Here is a 20331-nt window from a genome sequence, read left to right on the forward strand (position 1 = left end):
TTTCTTTGGTTAAGCTGACACAGTTTAATCTTCCTTTTTAAAAACATTGCGTGATTTGTTCAATTTTAGATATTTGAATCAAGTAAAAAACCGACTTTGTTGGCCAAAGTATACTTACCTCTTCCCAATAATGTTACATTGAAAAGCAAAGATGTTTTGGACGAGGCAGAGTTTAGTTGTGAACAACAAGTTAAACCTTCCAATGGGGCAGTGGGAAGCAGTAAGTTCATAATATATACATTTAACTCAATAGGCATGATGGTGGTGACTACTATTTTGCGGATCATTCAAACCAATGGGAAGGGTGCCTCTATTCTGCTGCACCTGTCAGTATGGTAATGGCTTTCTTTTTAAAAATGCTTATTTCTCCCATTATATCCAGTTATATATTTGATAGAATTAAAAGGTTTTGACATAGAGCCCCCAATCTCTGAGGATATTTAGCTTTCTACCTTTAGACCTCTGATTAGTCACTGTGAGGGCTAGTCAATATGCAATGATGGCAGATCGATGGGCATAGCCAGGGGGGCAGCTGCCCCCCAAAACAAAACAAAAAATAAATACAAATCTGAGGTTCTGCCCTCCCTAACAATAAACTGTCCCAGTCAAATGAGTAAAAGGAGCACAGGTAAGGGCTGTATAACCCACCCTTCACTGACAGCTTACCTTGGAGCATCTCATCATGATTCAAACACCAAGCATTTCTGGGGGAACAGACTGTGAAGAGGTAAATTGAGGGTATTAATGATTCAATCAACTGTACACTCTTTTATTATTCAAAAACAGACCATTATATCCTCCCTCTTCATGTGAGTGGGCAGATCAATGTTTAAACACACGAAGCTGCTGTTGTCATGATTAGTTTGGCCTTAACACTGCAGTCCTAACCATTTCCATTATCATCATGGTGGCCAGGATACTTCACTCTGATCACTTGTTTATTATGGGGGGGGGGACCCAGCTCAGGAGTTGGGGTATAAATTGGATGTATGGCAGTTATCATTAATTCACTCAAATAATGCAAAAGTAGGAATGTTTGGGGGTGTTAATAGTAGTTTATATCTCATATTTGTTTCCTCTCTGTGTCTCTCTGTGTGTAGGCTTATGCACATTGCGGCATTAATGTTAGTAATAATATGTTAAATATAATTATAAGGTCTTGTTATCAAAAGGCTTATTTCAGTTATGTTTTTCACAGATGTATCTTTTTTCCTTGATGAAAAGGAAAGAGAAGAACTATGTATTCTGACATCAGGAAAATTAATGTATTCTTTATCTTGGACAGTTGATGACACAGGAGCTCCTTTAGCACCCACATTTCAGCCTCTTCATGTTGCCTGCATTAGGTAGTAAGGTTTATGTTTGCTGAATAGAGTTCCATCATAATGAAACTTGTTTATCCCTTTAATTCTTTTTCCTTTTTCTTTTAGTGTGCCAAGGTGTATCGATTCAGGAAAAGGAACTGGAATTTGGCAGCATTCTGACATACAGAAACGAATTGAGTGGGCAAAAGATGCCAATATTGATCCAAATAACCCTGACTATTTGGATTTGATTGAGATAATCATGGTAAATATTTGTCTCAGTAGCTAGTGTATCCGTTGATACTTAGGTCTTTGTCATATCAGAGACTTTTTGGAAATGTGAGGTGTGCATCTGACACACAATTTGCTGAGCTCCTGAACCAGGTTTGCAAGATCCATGCACCTGCACTTTCTGATGTGCAAAAGTTGTATTTTCAATTGTTATGCTTTATCATTTCAGCATGCATGTAGAGCATAATATTGCAAGCAGTATTAAGAGAAGTAATTTTTTTAGTTTAAATTTAAAAACAACAGCCATATTTATTTGTTGTAGGCAACAAACTTGCTAAATAAATTATTTTATAATTCCTAGTATGCAAAATCCTTGGAGCAAAATGAATCAAAATACTTTCGTCTTGAACAGCTGCAAGAAGAATTTAACTTTGTTACTGCAGAAGAGATTACAAATTGTAAACGTTTCCAGCTGTTGCAGCTGAGAAGCTTGGGACAGTTAGATTTCTATGGTTTCCAGCAAATTCCTCTGTATGATAGAGAAATACCAGACACAGTCTTTCAGGTATTCCCCTTTAAAAACAAATGTTGGCCTACAATTTTGGATACTGTTTGCTTGAATACAAACAGTATTGTCTATGTGTTTCATTCTGATATATGCATTCATGTTGGGCAATGTTGATTATGTATTCTGAGAAATGGAGCTTTATGATGCCTTTCTACATAGTTTTAGTAAATTCATTTTAAAAGTTTATTTCCATCTTTTCTTTCTTTCAAGAAGCTCAAGACTGCATACATAATCCCAGGCTCTTGAATAACATATGGAGAAAACAAGGAAACATCAAATGTATAATGTTTATATAGGAAATCAAGGATATACATTAATTCATACAACAAAGTACTTAGAAAGTATTATTCTAAAGCTGAGGGACAAAATGCTTGAGAGTTATGCGACTTCCCCAAATACAATGAAAAATGGAACATAATTGTAGCAACGTAACTTGTATATGGCTAACTGCACAGTCCAGTGAAAATTAATGCTTTAATGAATTATTCTTATTTCAGGCATATGGGAACCAATTAGAAAAGGACATGATGACAGATGCAGATCCTATTTCTGCACGAAGGAATAGTTCAGCCACTTTTGTTAGGATGGTACGATACTTTCCATAAATTTAATATTGAAGCAAAAATGGCTACCAAAGTACTGAAAATACAGCTAGGTATTTCAGTCTGGGTTGAGTTCAAGGAATGTTTGAGTCATCTTGTGTCAAACTTGGTTTCATGTCAGTATTGTATGCCTATGAAGCATCAAAATTGTCATCACTCCACCTGCAACAATGATTATATGTGGCACACCTGTGCTTAACTCTCCCCACCATTTGCTGTTGGGGTCTGGAAGACCCCTTTCAATTCCTACTTAGAACTAAAAGTAATATCTGATTTCAAAATAATTCAAAATAAAAAATAGATTTTATCCATATCACATTCTAAAAAAGTAAAAACATTTGAGGTATATTGGACCTTACAATGTTGGTGTCTATGTAGCTAAACCCATTATGATTTAGTTTCAGATTGCATTCATCGAGTCTCTTTTTTATATACAGATGAGAAAACAAGCTACAAAACGAATTGTGACCATTAGGCACAAGTTTAACTTATCAGATATTGTGAATGATTATGAAGAAATTATATCTATGAGGTATAATATTCATTTATTATGTAAAAGGTTAATGGACTATACCCCATTCACTTTGCTGCTTAGTGTAGGGCTATGTACATCTATTTTTGGCTGTTCTATAATCTTCCATAGACCACCTGACTAAAGTTTCTGAATTTTGCAGTTCATTTTATTACAAAAAGCCTATAGAAAAACATTGCAGATTAAAACTTATTTTTCTAGAATTATGTTACAAAATGCATAATTAAGATTTAGGTTTTTCTCATATGAGCATATATGCAAGTCTGATCTAAATTATTTTCTTTTTTTAAATAGTGAATTGAGTAATGCAATTTTCAAGCTAGGTGAACGCAAAAGACATTTGAAACCACAAAGGAAAGAGAGGCGAAAGATTCCAGCACAGGCTGTCTCTGATGGAGATGTAAAACTTCTCATCAGAATATTGAGAGCTTATAATATTCCTGCAAGAAAGGCACCACCAACTAAGTAGGTACAGAATTCCTAGATTATAAAGGTTTTGACTCTTGAGAAATACTGTTTATATCAACACATTGTGTCATAGAGAATTGCATAATGGTTGGCTTCCGTCTGTCTCGGGAGTTGCATACATATTTCATAATCTGTTCTATATGCCTCTCATTATAAAGCTTCGACTTGGACATAACATCAAGAATGAAGGAACAATTTCAATTGCTAATAATACTGCTAGAAATATTTTGTTAAGTATCTTCAGTATCTTAAAAGTCACTGAATGAAGTGAGGCAGATACAATGGTTAAGTTAGAAAAATATTTATGGGAAAATATAACAAGTAGAATTATAGGGAAAGCATATTAAAACATAGTGCATATTTTACTGCAGCTTCTAATCATCCAACACATTGTTAGCATTTTGTGCTATTTTTATCTGAAGTTCAGCTGTGCAGTGAAATACTATTTTAGTGTACAGATATGTAGAAGGATTTTGTGAAAGTGTAGATGGTTAATAGCCACTAAATCTAATCAAATTATGTTGAAAAATCAAGGCTTTAGTGTATTCTGAAACAAACTAATAATAATTTTACAAGGTACTGTGTTTGAAAGTACGGTATGTTTGTTCTTTTATACATTACTATGCAAGTAATTTGGATTACAAAATAGTAAGCTGTAGCTGCAAGCAAACAGAGCTTTCTTTCAGAGAATCTAAATAATATTTTAACAATAATGATTGATGTAGGGGGCAAATCACAAAATACTTGCACTGGTTTAGTCTCATTGACTTGCATAGAATTGCAACCATTATGCTGAAATTCTCCCTTAAGAGATGCATTATTCATGATTTTGCTCAAGTACCAAAGCACAAAGAAAACTATTAACTATTATTGCTTCCAAACTCAGAATGAAGGATTGGATGGACGTGGTTTAAATAAAGAGCCACAACTTTATTGAACCACTGAATATTCAGCTACCTGCAACAGGCAGACTAATCTTAATTTAGCACACACACTCTACAAATGTGGGTGCCTACCAGGTTGTGAAGGTACAGCAACAGGGTACTGCCTCCTGCTGTTTTGCTTGACCAACTCCATCCTGGCTCAGAGCCCCAGTTCAGAAGATTGCTGCTCATTGCTAACCCTTTCACCTGGTTAGCAATTAACGGAAAGCAAGCTGGCTGCCTACCTGCTGAGATTGCCCCTCTGATAACGTTCCTTTTTTCCCAGTCTCAGCTTGCAAGTGTATATGCTGCAATGTCAACTTTCAAAGTGGTCTTTTCCTGTCTCCACTCCAGCAGGAGTGCGTTTCCACTGCCTTTTATTTCTAGTAACAACCAGCCAATTAAGTACCTATACATAAGCAGGGAATCTTGATGCATGTTAATGAGGTAAACTGGCTGAAATATGCATGTAATTCTTGTTTACTATCTCAAGGGTTGGAGTTGCTAATTCACCATCCTATTTACCAAATCGTATGTCCAGAGGCAGACATATTTTGTCAGGAAATTCAGCCTATTCAGCAGACCCTTTGTATGAGGTAATTATGAAAAAACAACATTTATATGCTCCCCTCTAAATTAATTTCCAAATCAGGTCTATTTTGTGTGTGCAAAAATTAGTCTCAAGACTGCAGTATATTTATACATAGTTTCATCTTGTGGATAAAAGTTTGCTTTCATTAAACAACCATGCCTCTTTTTTGCTTCTGAATCTCAGATATTTCAACTAATTTGAATGCTAGTATTCAGGGGGTGGAATTTGATTATTACATTGAGGGAGAATGGAGCAATCTGTGCTAGAATCAACACCCATGCTGTGCTGGCAGGACTTCAACGAGCTTTGTGGCATAGGGATTGAAAATTATCCCATACATTGCAGTAAAATACATTTATTTTTGGAGAATGAGGTGATTCTAAAATTTTATTTTTAATGTTGATGACATAACAATGTCCTCTGCAATAAGACTAGGTAGAAAAGGGTTCAGACTGAATGCAGGGCTCAGGTTGTGCTCTAGTAACACAGAGCTCCAGGGTTGGATCAGCAAGGAACAAACGAAGACTTGATGCCATAGCAACAGCTGCATCCTAAGTGCTAGCCTTACCCATTATGAAAAAAGGAGTACCTTCCATGAGTGTCCACAGAAATAATGGAAGCTGGGCAATGTCTATGACTTGTAACCACAGCTTATTGACTTGACTATTCAGTCTTTTTATGATTGAACCACACACACATGGTGCTGAAGAGAAACAACAAGAAATTGGTGGACTGTTCCTGCTGGTGATACACTATATTGTATGAGAGTATACATTTCAGAACTAACTTCTAACAAGCTGCTTGATTTGTCTATTTGACAATAACATAATAAAGCACTAGTAAGACATAAAGCTTCAATTTGTCTATATACTGTAGGACTCTGAACCAGGTTAAAAAACCCTAAGACTAAATTCCACACCTTTTACACAGCATCTGCCTTGGCTGTGGTTAGGGATGTAGTTTACAGTGCAAATCCAGAGTCGTTCACGACTGGACCTAATGGTCAGGGGTCCCTTTACCTTTACCTTTACCAGTTTGGTTGTCAATTCACCAAACTGGCAGCTGTTATTGTGACAGGATGAGAACTGGAGTGTATTTTTTTCTTGTAATGCCCACTGGGTATATTATATTGGGAGTGGGGAGATAAATGCATTACATGAGTAACTGATATTGATTTTAAAATGTCTACAGTTTATCTAAATATCTGTAATAAGGAAAATGTCTATGATCAATAGGCCTGAAAATGAGACAAAACCAAAATAAAATCCAGTAGGTACTGCACATTTTTATTTTAGGTGGGTGTCCATCCTTTTGTGGAAGTTACCTTCCAGGACACAATCTATCAGACTAGCACTGCTGATGGCTCTCATCCATGTTGGAATGAAGAATTGCAAGTTGATTTTATGTAAGCTACGTGTATCTCACTTTTAATAATATATACAGTACTTCAAGATTTCTGTGGCCAAATATTTTTTACATTGCAGCCTGTTCCATTATTTTAAGTCTCTGATTTCAACTGTATATATCGGTTACATATGTTAAATCAGTAATCCCTTATTTTGCATGGTTGTGGAAATTATCTGAATATTATCATAGGGGTTGCCTTGCAGGGAGCCTGAAGAATATGAAATGTTGAAGTCTTCAGACTTTTTTGTTTGTTTGTTTAGAAATACAGTGTTACCTCGGGTTACAGACGCTTCAGGTTACAGACGCTTCAGGTTACAGACTCCACTAACCCAGAAACAGTACCTTCTGTTAAGAACTTTGCTTCAGGATGAGAACAGAAATTGCATGGTGGCAGCACGGCGGCAGTGGGAGGCCCCATTAGCTAAAGTGGTACCTCAGGTTAAGAACAGTTTCAGGTTAAGAACAGACCTCCAGAACAAATTAAGTTCTTAACCTAAGGTACCACTGTATAGGTTTGGATCCCAGGTTTCACATTCTTAAGTGGAAGCAGTTCTGATCATGTATTTGGTGGGTGGAGGGAGTCACAGATTTTCCCGCAGCTGCAGAATGTCCTGGAGGATAAAGATACCAATGGCGACTAGCCGAGATGGCTATGTTCTACCTTTGCTTTTGGAGGCAGTATGTCTCTAAGAAGCAGGTTCTTGGAATCACAGGTGGGGAGGGTGCTGTCACACTCATGTTTTCCTTATAGACTTCCCATGGGTATCTGTTTGGCCAGTGCAAAAACAGGTTGCTGGACTTTATGTGTCTTCAGTCTGACCCAACGGGGCTCTTCTGCTGCCCCACCTCCTCAACTGTTTGTGGCAGGAGCCATTCAGAATGGCTTGAGAGGTTATGCATAAAGATGCAGTGCTTGTAAATTGATACCCTTCTGTGCACAAGCAGAACTGCTTACAGAACATTAAACCAAAACCACAGTACAGTAATAACTTGGAAGTCAATTGGAATCCATTCCAGAAGTCTGGTCGGCTTCCAAAAGAATATTTGAAAACCGGAACACTCACTTCTGGTTTTCAATCATTTGAGAACCGGAACGTTCTACTCCCAAGGCGTTCGAGAGCCGAGGTACGACTGGACATAGTTTCAGTAACTTTGTTATCAAAATGTTTGATTTAATTTTTTTGCTTTCGTTTTTGTTTCAGCTCTCCAGGGCATGATTATACTTTTTCAGGGCTATCTAAAATCAAAGACAATATAAATATTAACATTTTTGATGAATTTGTGATTGAAAAGCATGAGGTAAATTGTAGACTAAGTTTGTTTGGGGAATGTGTACAAGGAATCAAAGAAGGTTATAGTATAGTATGGTGGAGAACAGTATTGTATCATAGATTTTAAAGAAAAGTCTGGTATTTTGTACACCAAACCCTATTTCAGCATCATATTTGAAACTAGACAGCATTTTTTCTAAGAATGTATTTATAACCCAGCTAAATCATTTGATATTTTTTACAAGTATTAGATGTTTCTGGTTTAAATATTTACCCTGCATTTCTTTTCAAATTGTTTATTAACACTAGAAATAAAATTGGTGATATTTAATGAGGAGAGAATATAATTGAAAATCTGTTTCATGCCCCAAAGTTTTTGATAAGATGCAGCTAGAAAAATACTTTTGGTCTGCTTAAACACCTTAAATCCGTTTAGGCAGTAAGTGAATAAAGACGTGAGATAGTTCTAAGATTCAACTGTTGAGGAAACATAGTTGAATAATGCATACTAAAATGCAAAAGATTAACTCAAATTATTAACTTTGTTAGGACACATGTCCAAAAAACTGCAGTGGTCACTCCTATGTAAGAAAGAATTGGCTTGGATCAGTTATGTTTCCTTTCTCTACTCTTCTGGAGCATTCAAAGGTAATGAAGAAGAAGAATCATGCTTTTAAAGATTTGTATCATTAATATAACTGCAGATAATGAATTGCTTTTAAAATAGCAAGATTGTAATGCAGCCATATCATCAGATTTTTAGACTCTTAATACTTGCATTTGTTTCATTAAGCCAAATAATGTATGTTTTCACAGATTTGTGGTACATTTCAAGTAAATATGCCACCAGTTTTGCTTGGATATACTTGGAGTAAGACATATGTGCCTCCCAAAGAAGAATGTCATGGCCAGAACTTGAAGGAATATACTTTTTTAACCATCTTTGCCACTATTGAACCTCAAATATCTTCTACTGAAAATAATTTAGAATCAGACAAGGTTCACCTTTATTTTTTACTCTGTTTAATAAATAGGACAATGTTGATGAAATTATTGCTTTGAAATTTATAACTGAGATTATAGTTTTTATCTCAGTTTAAAATAATTTTTAAAGGACATTAGAAGAACCTGCTAGATCAGGCCATTCAGCCTTCTGCTCTCACAGTGGGCAACCAGATGCCTATGGAAAGCCCAAAACCTTATCACAAGAGCATTTCCCACTCCTGTGATTTCCAACAACTGGTATTCAGAAGCCCACTACCTCCAAGCATGGAAGCAGAGCATAAACACATGGCTATTAGTTATTCATGGCTGTACCCCCCGTGATTTTTTCCAATCCTCTTTTCAAACCACCCAAGTTGGTGGTCATCATTGCCTCCTGCAGAAATATATTCCATATACATATGTGCTGTGTGAAGAAGCACTTTAGTTTGTTTGTTTTGAATGCTTCAACATTCAGCTTCACTGAATGTCCATGAGTTCTAGTATTATGAGACAGGGAGAATTTTTTTTTGCTATCCCCTTTCTTCAGTTCCTACGTAATTTTATACTGTTCCATCATGTCACCTCTTACTTTCCTTTTACTGTCCATTCATTCAGTTTGTAGAGGTCTTTTTGGAGCTCTACACAATCCCTTTTTGTTTTAACAACCTTAATGAATGACCCTGAACAATTTAATATCATCAGCAGTCAGCCACATCACTGTTCACTTCTAACTCTAGATTGTTTTTCAGTTCATAGATCATGAAGATCAAACACTGTTGCAAAAAGCATACATTTTTAAGCAAACATGCAAAACATTGTTTCCAAAGAGGAGAATAATAACCTCAGTTTTTAACAATCAAGGAAGAAATATTTTAGTAACAAAGTACATTACCTCTCTGAATCCACCTCAGCAATTATTAGATATGTGTGCTGATGAGCCTAACTCAACTTCTGTAAGTATGTAATGTTTATCACAGAATAAGCACATACAGTACTTGGTGGGCTGGGGTGCTCACAGCAGGGGTCTCACAGTTAAAGGCACCTGGACTATAAACTGGTGGAAACTATGAGCTTTAAAGCTGGCATTGCAGCATTTGTTTCCAGCTATGAAACTGAGACATGTGATGCTGAGGATGGTCAATATCACAGTCAAAGCTCACATCCATCATCAGGGTGGCATAAGATTGCAGCTAACCTCTGTAAGAATAAAAAAAAGGTAACACAATGAGTTAATTATTGCTTGATGCTAATAATAATAATAATAATAATAATAATAATAATAATAATAATAATAATTTATTATTTATACCCTGCCCATCTGGCTGGGCTTCCCCAGCCACTCTTAACTCTTTAATATTGCCAAATGTCAGATGTATTATTTTAATACGTATTTCTGGGACAGACATACTCCTATTTTTTTTTGTAGGATCTTATATCACGATTTGTGTCTTTAATTCCTTGTATATCAGACACTGGGGATGAAAATGATGATGTTGACCTTTGGATGACATCAGAGGTATATGAAATTTTATTTCTGCTATGCTTTTTTACTGGTTTGATTTTAAAAAATGTAAATTGCATTTCTTAACCCCTATAAAGGATTTTATTGAAGAGCAGGGTATAAATTTGTTAAATAAATAAAATGTTTTGATGTTGCTTTTAAGTCATAATAATATACCTGAAAATATGAGCAATAATATTTGAAATGTTTCTGCAGTTCAAGTAGCTTGAAGTTTGAAGGTCCTCTAAGTTAATTAGGATGAGCGGAGGGGCAGAAGCTAAACTGATAAACATAACAAGTCACCAGACCTAGCTTTCATGCAAGTACTGTAGTCAAAAAAGAAATTCCTTAACCATGTGTATGCCACAGAATTAGGACAAATTCAATCAATATATTACACCATTGGAAAGAAAGATTCTAAGAGGAAATTACAGGTGTTACATCTGTTCCAGTTAAAATGGTAGAAAGTGTTATTAAAGCAAGCGTTGTTAAAAATATGGCAGAATTAGGGCCCCACCAGAATGATGTGGGTAGTTGGCAAAACTTGGATGAGGGCATCTTCCACATGCATGGAACGCTGTTACCTGACAAATGTAAATTCCTCACTTCACACATTCTACAGGATTACAGAGGGTTCCCCAACTCCATACTGGCATTCAAGGGGGTACTTTCGTCCCAAGCTAAATAATGCTTTATACAGCAGTATGAGCACCTTGAACTTAGTTTGCTTATTTTTATTATTTACGGTACAGTGGTGCCCCGCTAGACGAAAATAATTCGTTCTGCGAAAATTTTCGTCTAGCGGGTTTTTCGTCTTGCGGAGCGGCAATGACAGCCGCGCTCTGCAAAACGAAAAAAAAAAAAAAGACGAAAATTTTTCGTCTTGCGAGGCAGCCCCATAGACTTTTTCGTCTTGCGGGGCAGCCTTCCGCTAGACGAATGCCTTCGTCTAGCGAGTTTTTCGTCTTGCGAGGCATTCGTCTAGCGGGGTACCACTGTACATAATTATATGTTTAAATATAGCAGTGGGAGAAATATAACTTGTGAGAGCACTGTGGTTTTTTATTTTGCTACTTGAAGTTACCGTAATCTTTAAATAACATGCAAGCTGCTGTTTCTGAACTTGCTCGTGGCAATGCCACTGTAGTATTATTTTAGTGAGAAGATGAAGAATATATGCATTGCTTTTAAAAATGAATGATCTTATATTTCTAACAGAATTTCCTTGAACTTGGTATTGGTAGTAAAGAAGAACATGCAGTGCTTCTATGTAACTACTTTCTGTATATTGGGAAAAAAACATGGGTACTGTTGGGAACATCAGTGTTAGAAGTAAGTCTGGCAAAATATTTCAATCTTAGTTTCTATAATTCAAGGGTTGGCGAACTTTTTCGTTCTCAGTTCAGGGCAGATCAGTATGGAGAGAATCAGCTGCAACAGGAAACCATAGAGGGTGCAAGGTTGAACGCTAAGTAGATGTTCTACTTGGTATGTCTGTGTTCAGAAGAAGAATGGCATGAAAATAAGAGTGGGCATGAACAGCAGGGTCAGTAGTGAGCCTAGCGCTGAAAGAGAGCAACACAAACAAGTGCAAAAACCTTGAATGGGCAAGGAAATGAACTAGCTGACTGGAAGTGTCATCAGCAAATTCAGCCATTGAGCCAAATGAGATACAGGCTTCAGGTTTCCTGCCTGTGGTATAGTTCTTCCCAGAAATATAAGCCACATAACAAGTGGAACAGTATAAAATTCATAGCTTTATTATGCACTTAATTCTGAATCCAACTTAGGCGTAGCAGGAACAGCAGGACAGTGTTAAAAGAAGCTGCCAGGTTAAAGAAAATCCATTAAGATATCAAATCATAAATTGTTTCAGGATAAGTTATTTCAAAACCCCATTTAACTGTAGTGTAGTCTTATCTTTGATATTAAATGATCAATCATGTGTGATCCTTAAGATGTATTATTGATTCAACGGCACCCATGACAATAAATTCTTAACATTATTTGTTTTAGATTTATATATTCTTCATTACTTAATAATAGTTACACACCTCTATCTCATTGTCTTGAAATAAAATGGCCTAGCTTCTATCAAGCCAAGTATTTGTGTGAATAAGGATTGTAGGATTTCTAAAAAATACCAAATTGCTATTTTATTTCTCAGTATATTAGAAAGTATAAGGAGTAAATATAATATATAGTTTATCCTGTATTTGTAAAGGAACAAAATCTTTTGGCAATGTAAAAACTGGAATAAACAAGCAGTATAGATATGGCAATATGCCAAGAGTAGAAACAGAGAGAATCTCCATTACTAAGAGAATGATGAAATAGGATCTTGGATATGGTATACATGTTGAAATTGATAGCTATTCTTAAAAACCCCAGAGAAGGTTAACAAGAGAGCAAGGGGCTTATTGAAAAATTGTCATTGTTCATAATGTATTAGTGTAATAACCAAGTGCAAGATAATGTGTTTTATTTCTTCCTTCCCTCTTGTATAAACACAGACATTATAGGTTAATTGTTGTTTTATTTATTTTCTTATTTTTTCCATGTTATAGAGGCAGGAAAATAAGAATTTTTTTAACAATTTTTTGGTAATTTTTTTAACAACAAAGCTGGCTGTATCATTTGCTTATTACAGGGGAAAGTAGCTTATGTAGCAACACAAGAAAATGGAGAGTATTTTCTGTGGAATCCACTGAGTGGCCAGTGCTATAAGCAGTTTGATGCATTTTGCCCTCTACAGAGTGTTGATTGCTTAATCAGTTGGGAAAATGTAAGTATGATTAAATAGAGTAGAAAAACAATACACTGTTACATGCTTCATGCATTGTTGTGGGAAGATTCATTGGTAGTGGTGGGTTTGTAATACTGTACTGTATTTCTTTACAGTAACAGAACATAGTGATGACAAACATACCCTTCTAATTAGATTTAACAGCTTGCACCAGATTTCCAGAGAGCAACATTTATGGTCTGACCCTCCTCCTGCAGCCCTGTTTCCAACTAATTTCAGCTGGAAAGCTCTCAGGCAGCTCACCCGTTCACTCACATTTAAATTACCAACCAATTTTAGATGATTTTCCTCAGCTGAAGAAGGCCCAGGACATACCCAGCTTGAGCCAGATAACTATATTTCCGGATAAAAGTTCTCATTAACCATCACTGTTGTGGAAATGTTGTAATCTGGGTAGAGAAATTGGGCAATATTGTGCCACTAATGAGGGATCTTTGTAAGGTTTGGGAATTAATACAATTATTGTTTGTTTCCAGGTTGGTGACAATGAGTCTCCAGCTAAGATATCATTGTACAATACAGTCATATGTGGGACTATTAAATCTGTAAAGGTTTTATAAAATACCGTAGAAAATCCATCTGGACCAAGAGATTTTCTCACTTATAGTTTTTAATTGCCTCTTTTATTCATTCTTCTGTAATTGCCCATTCCATAAGTTTTGCCGCAGCTTCCTTTATAGTTGGTATTTGTGTTGTGCTTAAAAAATCGTATCATTTCTGAAGGGGAGATTTTGAGGAGTACAAGGAGGAGAAAAATTCTTTATACTTCTCAGATTTGTTATGTAGAAAATACTTTTCTTCTGGTTTAGTTTTAATGGCAGCTATAGTTTATTTATTTCTTTTATTTCATAATCTTGTGGTTAAGAGTTTAGGCCCCTTCCCCCAAATTCATATTTTGTTTTAAGTACAGCTGTATCATAGTTTTCTTTGTTTCTATGGTCTCCAATTCTTTCCACTTTATTTGCAATTTTTAAAAAGCATTTTTGATCCTGTAACTGTGTGTTTGTTCCAGAAGGGAAATTTCCTGTTCCTGTTGTCATTTTTGTGTCCTACGTGATATGTTTAAATGTGATCCCCCCCTGTATACATGCCCCTTTCCTCACTGCCTTCATTGTTTCCCACAATAGACCAGAGCTTATTCCTTCTGTATTATTTCCCGTATTATTTTCCTAATATTTTAGTCAGTCTTTCTCTTATTAATTGATTTGTTATGAAATACCATAGTGAGGTTGTGTGTTCAATTGGAGTGAATTCAAATTTTGTGCAGGCTGGGGCATGCTCTTTTATTTTGATCTCTCCTATTTGTGTTCTTTCACCGCATTTAACAGTTGGGTGGATGTCAATAGGAAGTCTATTCTGGATCATAAGCTAAACACTGGGTACACATATGTGAGTCACATCTCTCGGGTTCATCTCCCCACAGACATCCCTTATTCCCCACTCTTGTATAAACCTCACCTTTCAGTTGGTCTCTGCCTTTGTTAAGTTCTGTAGTGCTGCTACATTTCTGGGACAGCCCACTTGTTTTGCATAACTCCAAATAAATACTGGAGCTTCCATATTTTGAATCAAATCCAGTATAGACTGATGGTATTATGTATTAATTTCAGTGTATCAAATAATATGTGGAAATGGGAGTAACATTCAGTGACAGCAGATGCTTTGTAAGCAGAAGGTCCTAAGTTCAGTCCATGGCATTTCCAGCTAAAAGGATATGTGGTAGCAGAACTAGTTCAAATATGTGTTTGTTTCAATTATTTATTGTTGACATTTTATGTCTTGATAGGTCTGGTTCAACATACAGCAGAACAGTTCACCAATGTGTGTCAGTTTTGATATTTCAAAGGAAAGCTTATGGAAACAATTTCTTCCATACCATGTTCAGGATTTAAAAATGCAGACTGTACAGGTGACAAATATTTCAAAAAGTACTTACCTTGCAAGTGACTTGCCCAGTGGGGCAGAGCCTCACTGGATGAGCCTACATATTACATATTGTAGTAAGAAGGAAAGAAGAATTTAAGCTAGAATTCTCCTTTTAAAAATTGCAAGTTGCTCTGATACCGGAGAGCTGTGTGTGCATTTAAATCAGGGGTGAGGAACCTCCATGTCACAGGCCTAATTAGACCCACCAAGACTCTCAATTTGGTCTGTGGAGCTATTTTGGGCAAACCACACCTACCTGTCAATCAAAAGACATCAAACACAGAAATAATGTGAGCCTTTGTTGTACAAAGCACTTTAGCCAGGGCACTCAAGAAGGGTGGCCTTCAACATCGTTCAATCAACTTTAGGTCAGTGTAGAAGACACAGGTGTTTACTATTTAATAGAGACCATTATAGAATGGAATGCTGGATTGTGGGAATTCTGTTTCCACATCTCAAAATTAGCTTTGAACCTTGCATCCTGGAACATGTTTCAAAAATACAAGTTGAATTTACTAATATCTAGGTAATTTTTCTTTCTTTATTTCCTTAACAACATTTATACATGGCTTAATAAAAAAAATCTCAAAGCAGTTTACATAAAATAGTATCCAATATTCATAAGGAAATATCGATAAAACCAGCAGACTTTTAAAATAAGTAGACAGAATGTGTCCATATGGAAACAAACAGTTCAATTCTTTACTGTCATGATAGCTCAGTCAGTAGAGCCTGAGACTCTTGTTCTCAGGGTTGTGGGTTTGAGCTCCATGTTGGGCAAAGGACTCCTGCATTAAAGGGGGTTGGACTAGATAATGCTCATGATTCCTTCCAACTCTACAATTGTATGGTTCTATGATTCTTTTAGGAGAAAAGAAATATGCAGTGTCATGGAATCTGGAACCGGAACCACAGGCTAATCTAACATTTCCTCATAGTGGGAAAACAGAGAGCTGAAGTTAGAGGGAGGAGTCTATTGTCAGTTTTATCTGTGCTCTCACTCCTCTCCCATCAGTGTTTTTCTGCACAGCTTCTCTCATTATTAATCTCCCTACCACAAGCAGTATTTAATTGGTGCCAGTTATTCTTCAGACATCTCACTCCCTGACCATCTTATACGTCACAGCTGCATTTTCCCAGTAACGTATGGTGTGCTTTGTATCAAAAAATTGTGATACCTTCAGAAAATCTTTCCAGATCCTGCTTAATGTGTATCTGTATATTACAGTGTTGTACAATATCTGTTTCAGCAAGAAGAACTATTTTACATCCCAACTGATGTAAGTTTGGTCATAGAGCTACAAAATAGGTATGTGCTTTAAACAGCATTCTTTCAAATAACTTTTAAAGTTTAGGAGCTTTGGATCAAACTACATGCTATGTTAATCATGGTGGGTTTTTTTAAGCATTTAATGTTACCACTCTTATTTTCAAAGAAAAGCAGCAGGCTGTAGTTACATATCATATTGTGGAAGGAAATACCATAGTTTAAATATGCACTGTGTGAAGAAATGATTCTTCTTGTCTGTTCTGATCTTCCACTGTGTAATCCTGGGTTCTAGTATTATGACAAAGGCCTGAATTCAGACTGAAAAGAGTCTACAGTATGTAATACACCACCACCACCCTGTCAAGCACCTTCCACAAAAAAGAAAACAGTGAAATACTAGCAGCTGTGGAACAGTTGTTAGACTATTCTAGGTCCGAGATTTGTTTTGTTTTTGATGTCCTCTACTTTGGGCTAATGAAGGTGATGAATGGTTGGTGAAAGACCCTGTGTGAGAGGCAGGCAAGGGAAGATCTCCCAGGGTGAGAGACTGGGAGAAGAAAGGGAAGCTCTCAGTTGAGAAATGGAAGGGTCTATCCCCTTCAGTGTGAGACTAGGGTTAAGATCTACCTTAGAGGGGGGGCTTTGTATCCCCCCTTTCTCTTCTCTCTCTCTTTTTTTGTTTTTTATACTTAAAATTAGTTTGTTTTTTATTATAATATATGATTAAAAGTTTCAATTAAAAAGATGCCCAAAAAAGTTTTTTTATCCAACCTGCTGACCAGAAGGAAGCCTTGTAATAAGTCATCTGCCTTCTTCTGTTGCAGTGTCAGTTATGCCACTCAAAAGGCAAGGCCCATTAGCAAACTTGACCACTTTCCATTCAGCCTCTTTTCCTTATTATCATAGCTTCTCCTGCATGTATGGTTTGTATGTAATTTTCCTCTTTGCAAATATTGTTTCTGTTCTACATTCCATGACACCCACTAATTTAGACGTTTTGTCATTGTATGGTGTTAATAAAATGCTGTAATGGTAACTGTTTATGCTGCTACTTAAAAAAAAACAGGATTGAAAAGACTTTGAAAAAGAAATTTATGGAATGGCGATCTCAGCAGCCAACTCGGTGGCATCGACAGTGTACCAGTGTCTTACGACAAATTCTCTCAAATCTAGAATTTAGAAATGGACAGACAGCTAGAGAAAAAGAAGAAAATAATTTGGAGGCTTTCCAGGAACATTACTGGGTTAGTGTTTATGCTACTAGATTATTGAAATATCCTGTTCTCAGGGACACTCACTCCCACTATTTCTGCTCTTATAAAGGAGGGGGAGTTGGATCTTTGCAGTCAGGACTGAGCCACAGGCAGACATCACTTAGGAGCTTGACACAAGGGTTCAGAGATAAGGGATCAAGCCCCAGATTTAGATTTGAGGGGGCTAGTGCTCAGAGGTAAAGCCAGAACTCAGAACCATAACTTATTTCAGTGGTGGCCTTGTTTTTATTGAAACAAACTTTAAACATGAAACACATGTTAAGGTACTGAAAAATGTTAAGAATTTGTACTTTCTAAAGTTTAATATCATTGCTGAGCAAACAAGCAATGTTTGACAGAGTGATTATTTTATAATTTAGAAAATATTTTTGTAGGTTACAGGATTTCCTATTCAAATGCCGTATCTGGATCTACAGTCAATAACTGAAGCTGTTTATCAGACAGGAATTCATTCTTCAGAGGTTCCCAACACAGAATTTGCTCTTGCTGTGTATATTCATCCTTACCCAAATAACATGCTATCTGTCTGGATATATTTAGTATCTTTGGTACGCCACCAGTAAGCAGTACCACAAAACTCTTCAGGAATGAAGAATTTTAGTGCAGCCTTGAGATGCTTTCTGGTTGTGATGTCTGAATTTTCACTCTTATATCAACAAGTAGTAGTAAGTTATGTCTTGAGATTCACATTGCTTTTGCAGAGATTATCTCTTAAATGTTCCTCACATATTGCTTACTAGATATACGTAAAAATGTTGTTCATTTGTAATTGTATTAACTTGTGCTTTCATTTACTTTCTGCAGTGGTAAACAGCATTAAAAAGATTTTAATAATCAGAAAATAAAAGCTTTCCTTGTACCCATCTCTATATTGCAAGATTTAAATTAGCCAGATTCAAAATGTTATATTGCTGGTTCAAGGACTTGTGTTTCTAATGACTACCCAGCGAAAGCACCCTTGGATCAATATTCACTATGAAGCCAAGGGACCAAACCTCCTTTACCTTGGGATAATGTCTGAAATGGCATATTAACCAGGGATTTGGTTCATTCTGGAGACACTCCTGCATACCATCCTATGCTCAATAGTCAGTGTCTTCCAAGTTTGCAGTTATGTATGTTTTGTATTTCCTTTAGTACAAGAGTAGAAATACATTGTTGAATAGCTGTAGAATTCTATGTTATCCTGTTAGCAATTGCCCTAGAACCATACTGATTTCAGTGTGATTTCAGCATAAATAGCCTATAGTTCCATTGCTAGTTGTTTATAACCTAATACAGAAACATTTCCTGTCTTGCTTCCTCTCCTTCTTAGAAGAAGAGGATGTGTCATTGGTGGAGTATAAAGCACAGACCTTTTTTGCTATAGATTTTTTTAAAAAAGTATTTCCTGCCTATTTTGTTTATAGAGGTAGCATATTTAAAAAAAAAACACATACTGGGACATATGGTATGGAATGAGCTCCATTCACTTGCTGCTTTCAAATAAACAGACCACTAGAGAGATAACTGCCCAAAACTAGTTTTATTTTTAAAATGAGTGCATGGCACTCAGCTGGAATTTTTTTATTGTAGACATTTCTCTTGCATGACCACGACCCATAATTCCTTCAGTCGGAATTTCAAGTAGTGTGTGGATTCAGTGGAGATTGACCAAACCCATTTTTTAAAAAATAAAAAAGCAAGAACTGGAAATGGTTCACAGTGCATATTCTATTGTCAATATCCTGCTAGTATGTCAAATTCAAAAGGCTACAGTAAATAATAAATAAATAAAAAATTCAGAGCAGAAAACCACAAACCCAATAGCACATAGTGGATCCTTTTAAGTCTAATGACTTAAATACAAGTAATACCCTATTACACATAGGCTTTGCTGTTAACTAATTACCCTCCCCCATAATTCCAGTGTTAATTATCAGCTAATGTTTGAGTGTACAGGCCTACAAAACAGACTTTTGTATTAGTAACTCTAGTTTGCTGTCTCACAAGTGGAGGATGAAAATGAACCCAATGTAAAAAAAAAGAAACAAGTAACCTGTTATTTCAAGTCATAGATTACCACAAGACTGTACATTCAACGTATTACTGAGGTAGTCAAACAATGAAGAGTCTTAAATATAGTATAACAAACTAAGTTGAGTATCTTTCCCTTTCAGATGCATTCTGTAGTCCTTCATCCTCACATATTAAAGTGAAACCACCACAAATGATACCATCAGACCTCCACCTATTCTATTTGTAACCACCCCTCTGCCCCCTTAAAGGATAGCATGTGAGAGGAAAACAAGACAATATTTAAAGAGCTTAAAGTAGCAGATACTCTTTATCAAATTGGTGGTGTTCTCAGAATGTTCCCTTCTCTCAAAAACTCCACACATTTGTTTAAGACACCCTGAAAATATATTACGGTATAAAAAAATTACTACAGAGGATTGTTTCTCCTCTAAATTATAGAATATTTTTTGCAGCATATTCAGCTCTAGGAGAGCCTTATGGCAGTGCCATTTCTCTCAAAGCACCAAGTGTTTGGGGATGATCCCTTTTGTGAGGAAAATCTGTGACAATTTTTATATATATTTTCCCCTATCAACTCATACTATTCTTTTGAAAAACTTAATCCATTCCTAGACATCAGGAAGCAAGTGCTACCCTCTGCCTTCAACCATCAT

General features: G+C 36.2%; 1 protein-coding gene across 7 annotated transcripts in view; it reads left to right on the plus strand.

Moving 5' to 3' along the window:
• CC2D2B (coiled-coil and C2 domain containing 2B) overlaps positions 1–18524 on the plus strand; it is a 33634-nt gene extending 15110 nt beyond the window's left edge. For 3 of the 7 annotated variants that reach the window (XM_033149312.1, XM_033149305.1, XM_033149306.1), the window contains 20 exons: positions 70–220; positions 1199–1346; positions 1431–1569; positions 1897–2100; positions 2601–2690; positions 3143–3237; positions 3532–3702; positions 5122–5224; positions 6516–6625; positions 7830–7926; positions 8448–8546; positions 8715–8897; positions 9632–9835; positions 10309–10398; positions 11602–11715; positions 13034–13168; positions 14976–15098; positions 16366–16424; positions 17452–17629; positions 18034–18524. In XM_033149312.1, the coding sequence (XP_033005203.1) occupies positions 70–220; positions 1199–1346; positions 1431–1569; positions 1897–2100; positions 2601–2690; positions 3143–3237; positions 3532–3702; positions 5122–5224; positions 6516–6625; positions 7830–7926; positions 8448–8546; positions 8715–8897; positions 9632–9835; positions 10309–10398; positions 11602–11715; positions 13034–13168; positions 14976–15098; positions 16366–16424; positions 17452–17629; positions 18034–18222 (2682 nt within the window). In that variant the 3' untranslated portion in view covers positions 18223–18524. Of the gene's footprint in view, positions 1–69; positions 221–1198; positions 1347–1430; positions 1570–1896; positions 2101–2600; positions 2691–3142; positions 3238–3531; positions 3707–5121; positions 5225–6515; positions 6626–7829; positions 7927–8447; positions 8547–8714; positions 8898–9631; positions 9836–10308; positions 10399–11601; positions 11716–13033; positions 13169–14975; positions 15099–16365; positions 16425–17451; positions 17630–18033 lie in introns of those variants that run through there. The other 4 variants (XM_033149307.1, XM_033149308.1, XM_033149309.1 and 1 more) reach the window with 4 other exon arrangements.
• Positions 18525–20331: the final 1807 nt, after the last annotated feature.

This window comes from Lacerta agilis, chromosome 5 (genome assembly GCF_009819535.1).
Source record: "Lacerta agilis isolate rLacAgi1 chromosome 5, rLacAgi1.pri, whole genome shotgun sequence".
In the NCBI taxonomy this organism is placed as follows: Eukaryota; Metazoa; Chordata; class Lepidosauria; order Squamata; family Lacertidae; genus Lacerta; species Lacerta agilis.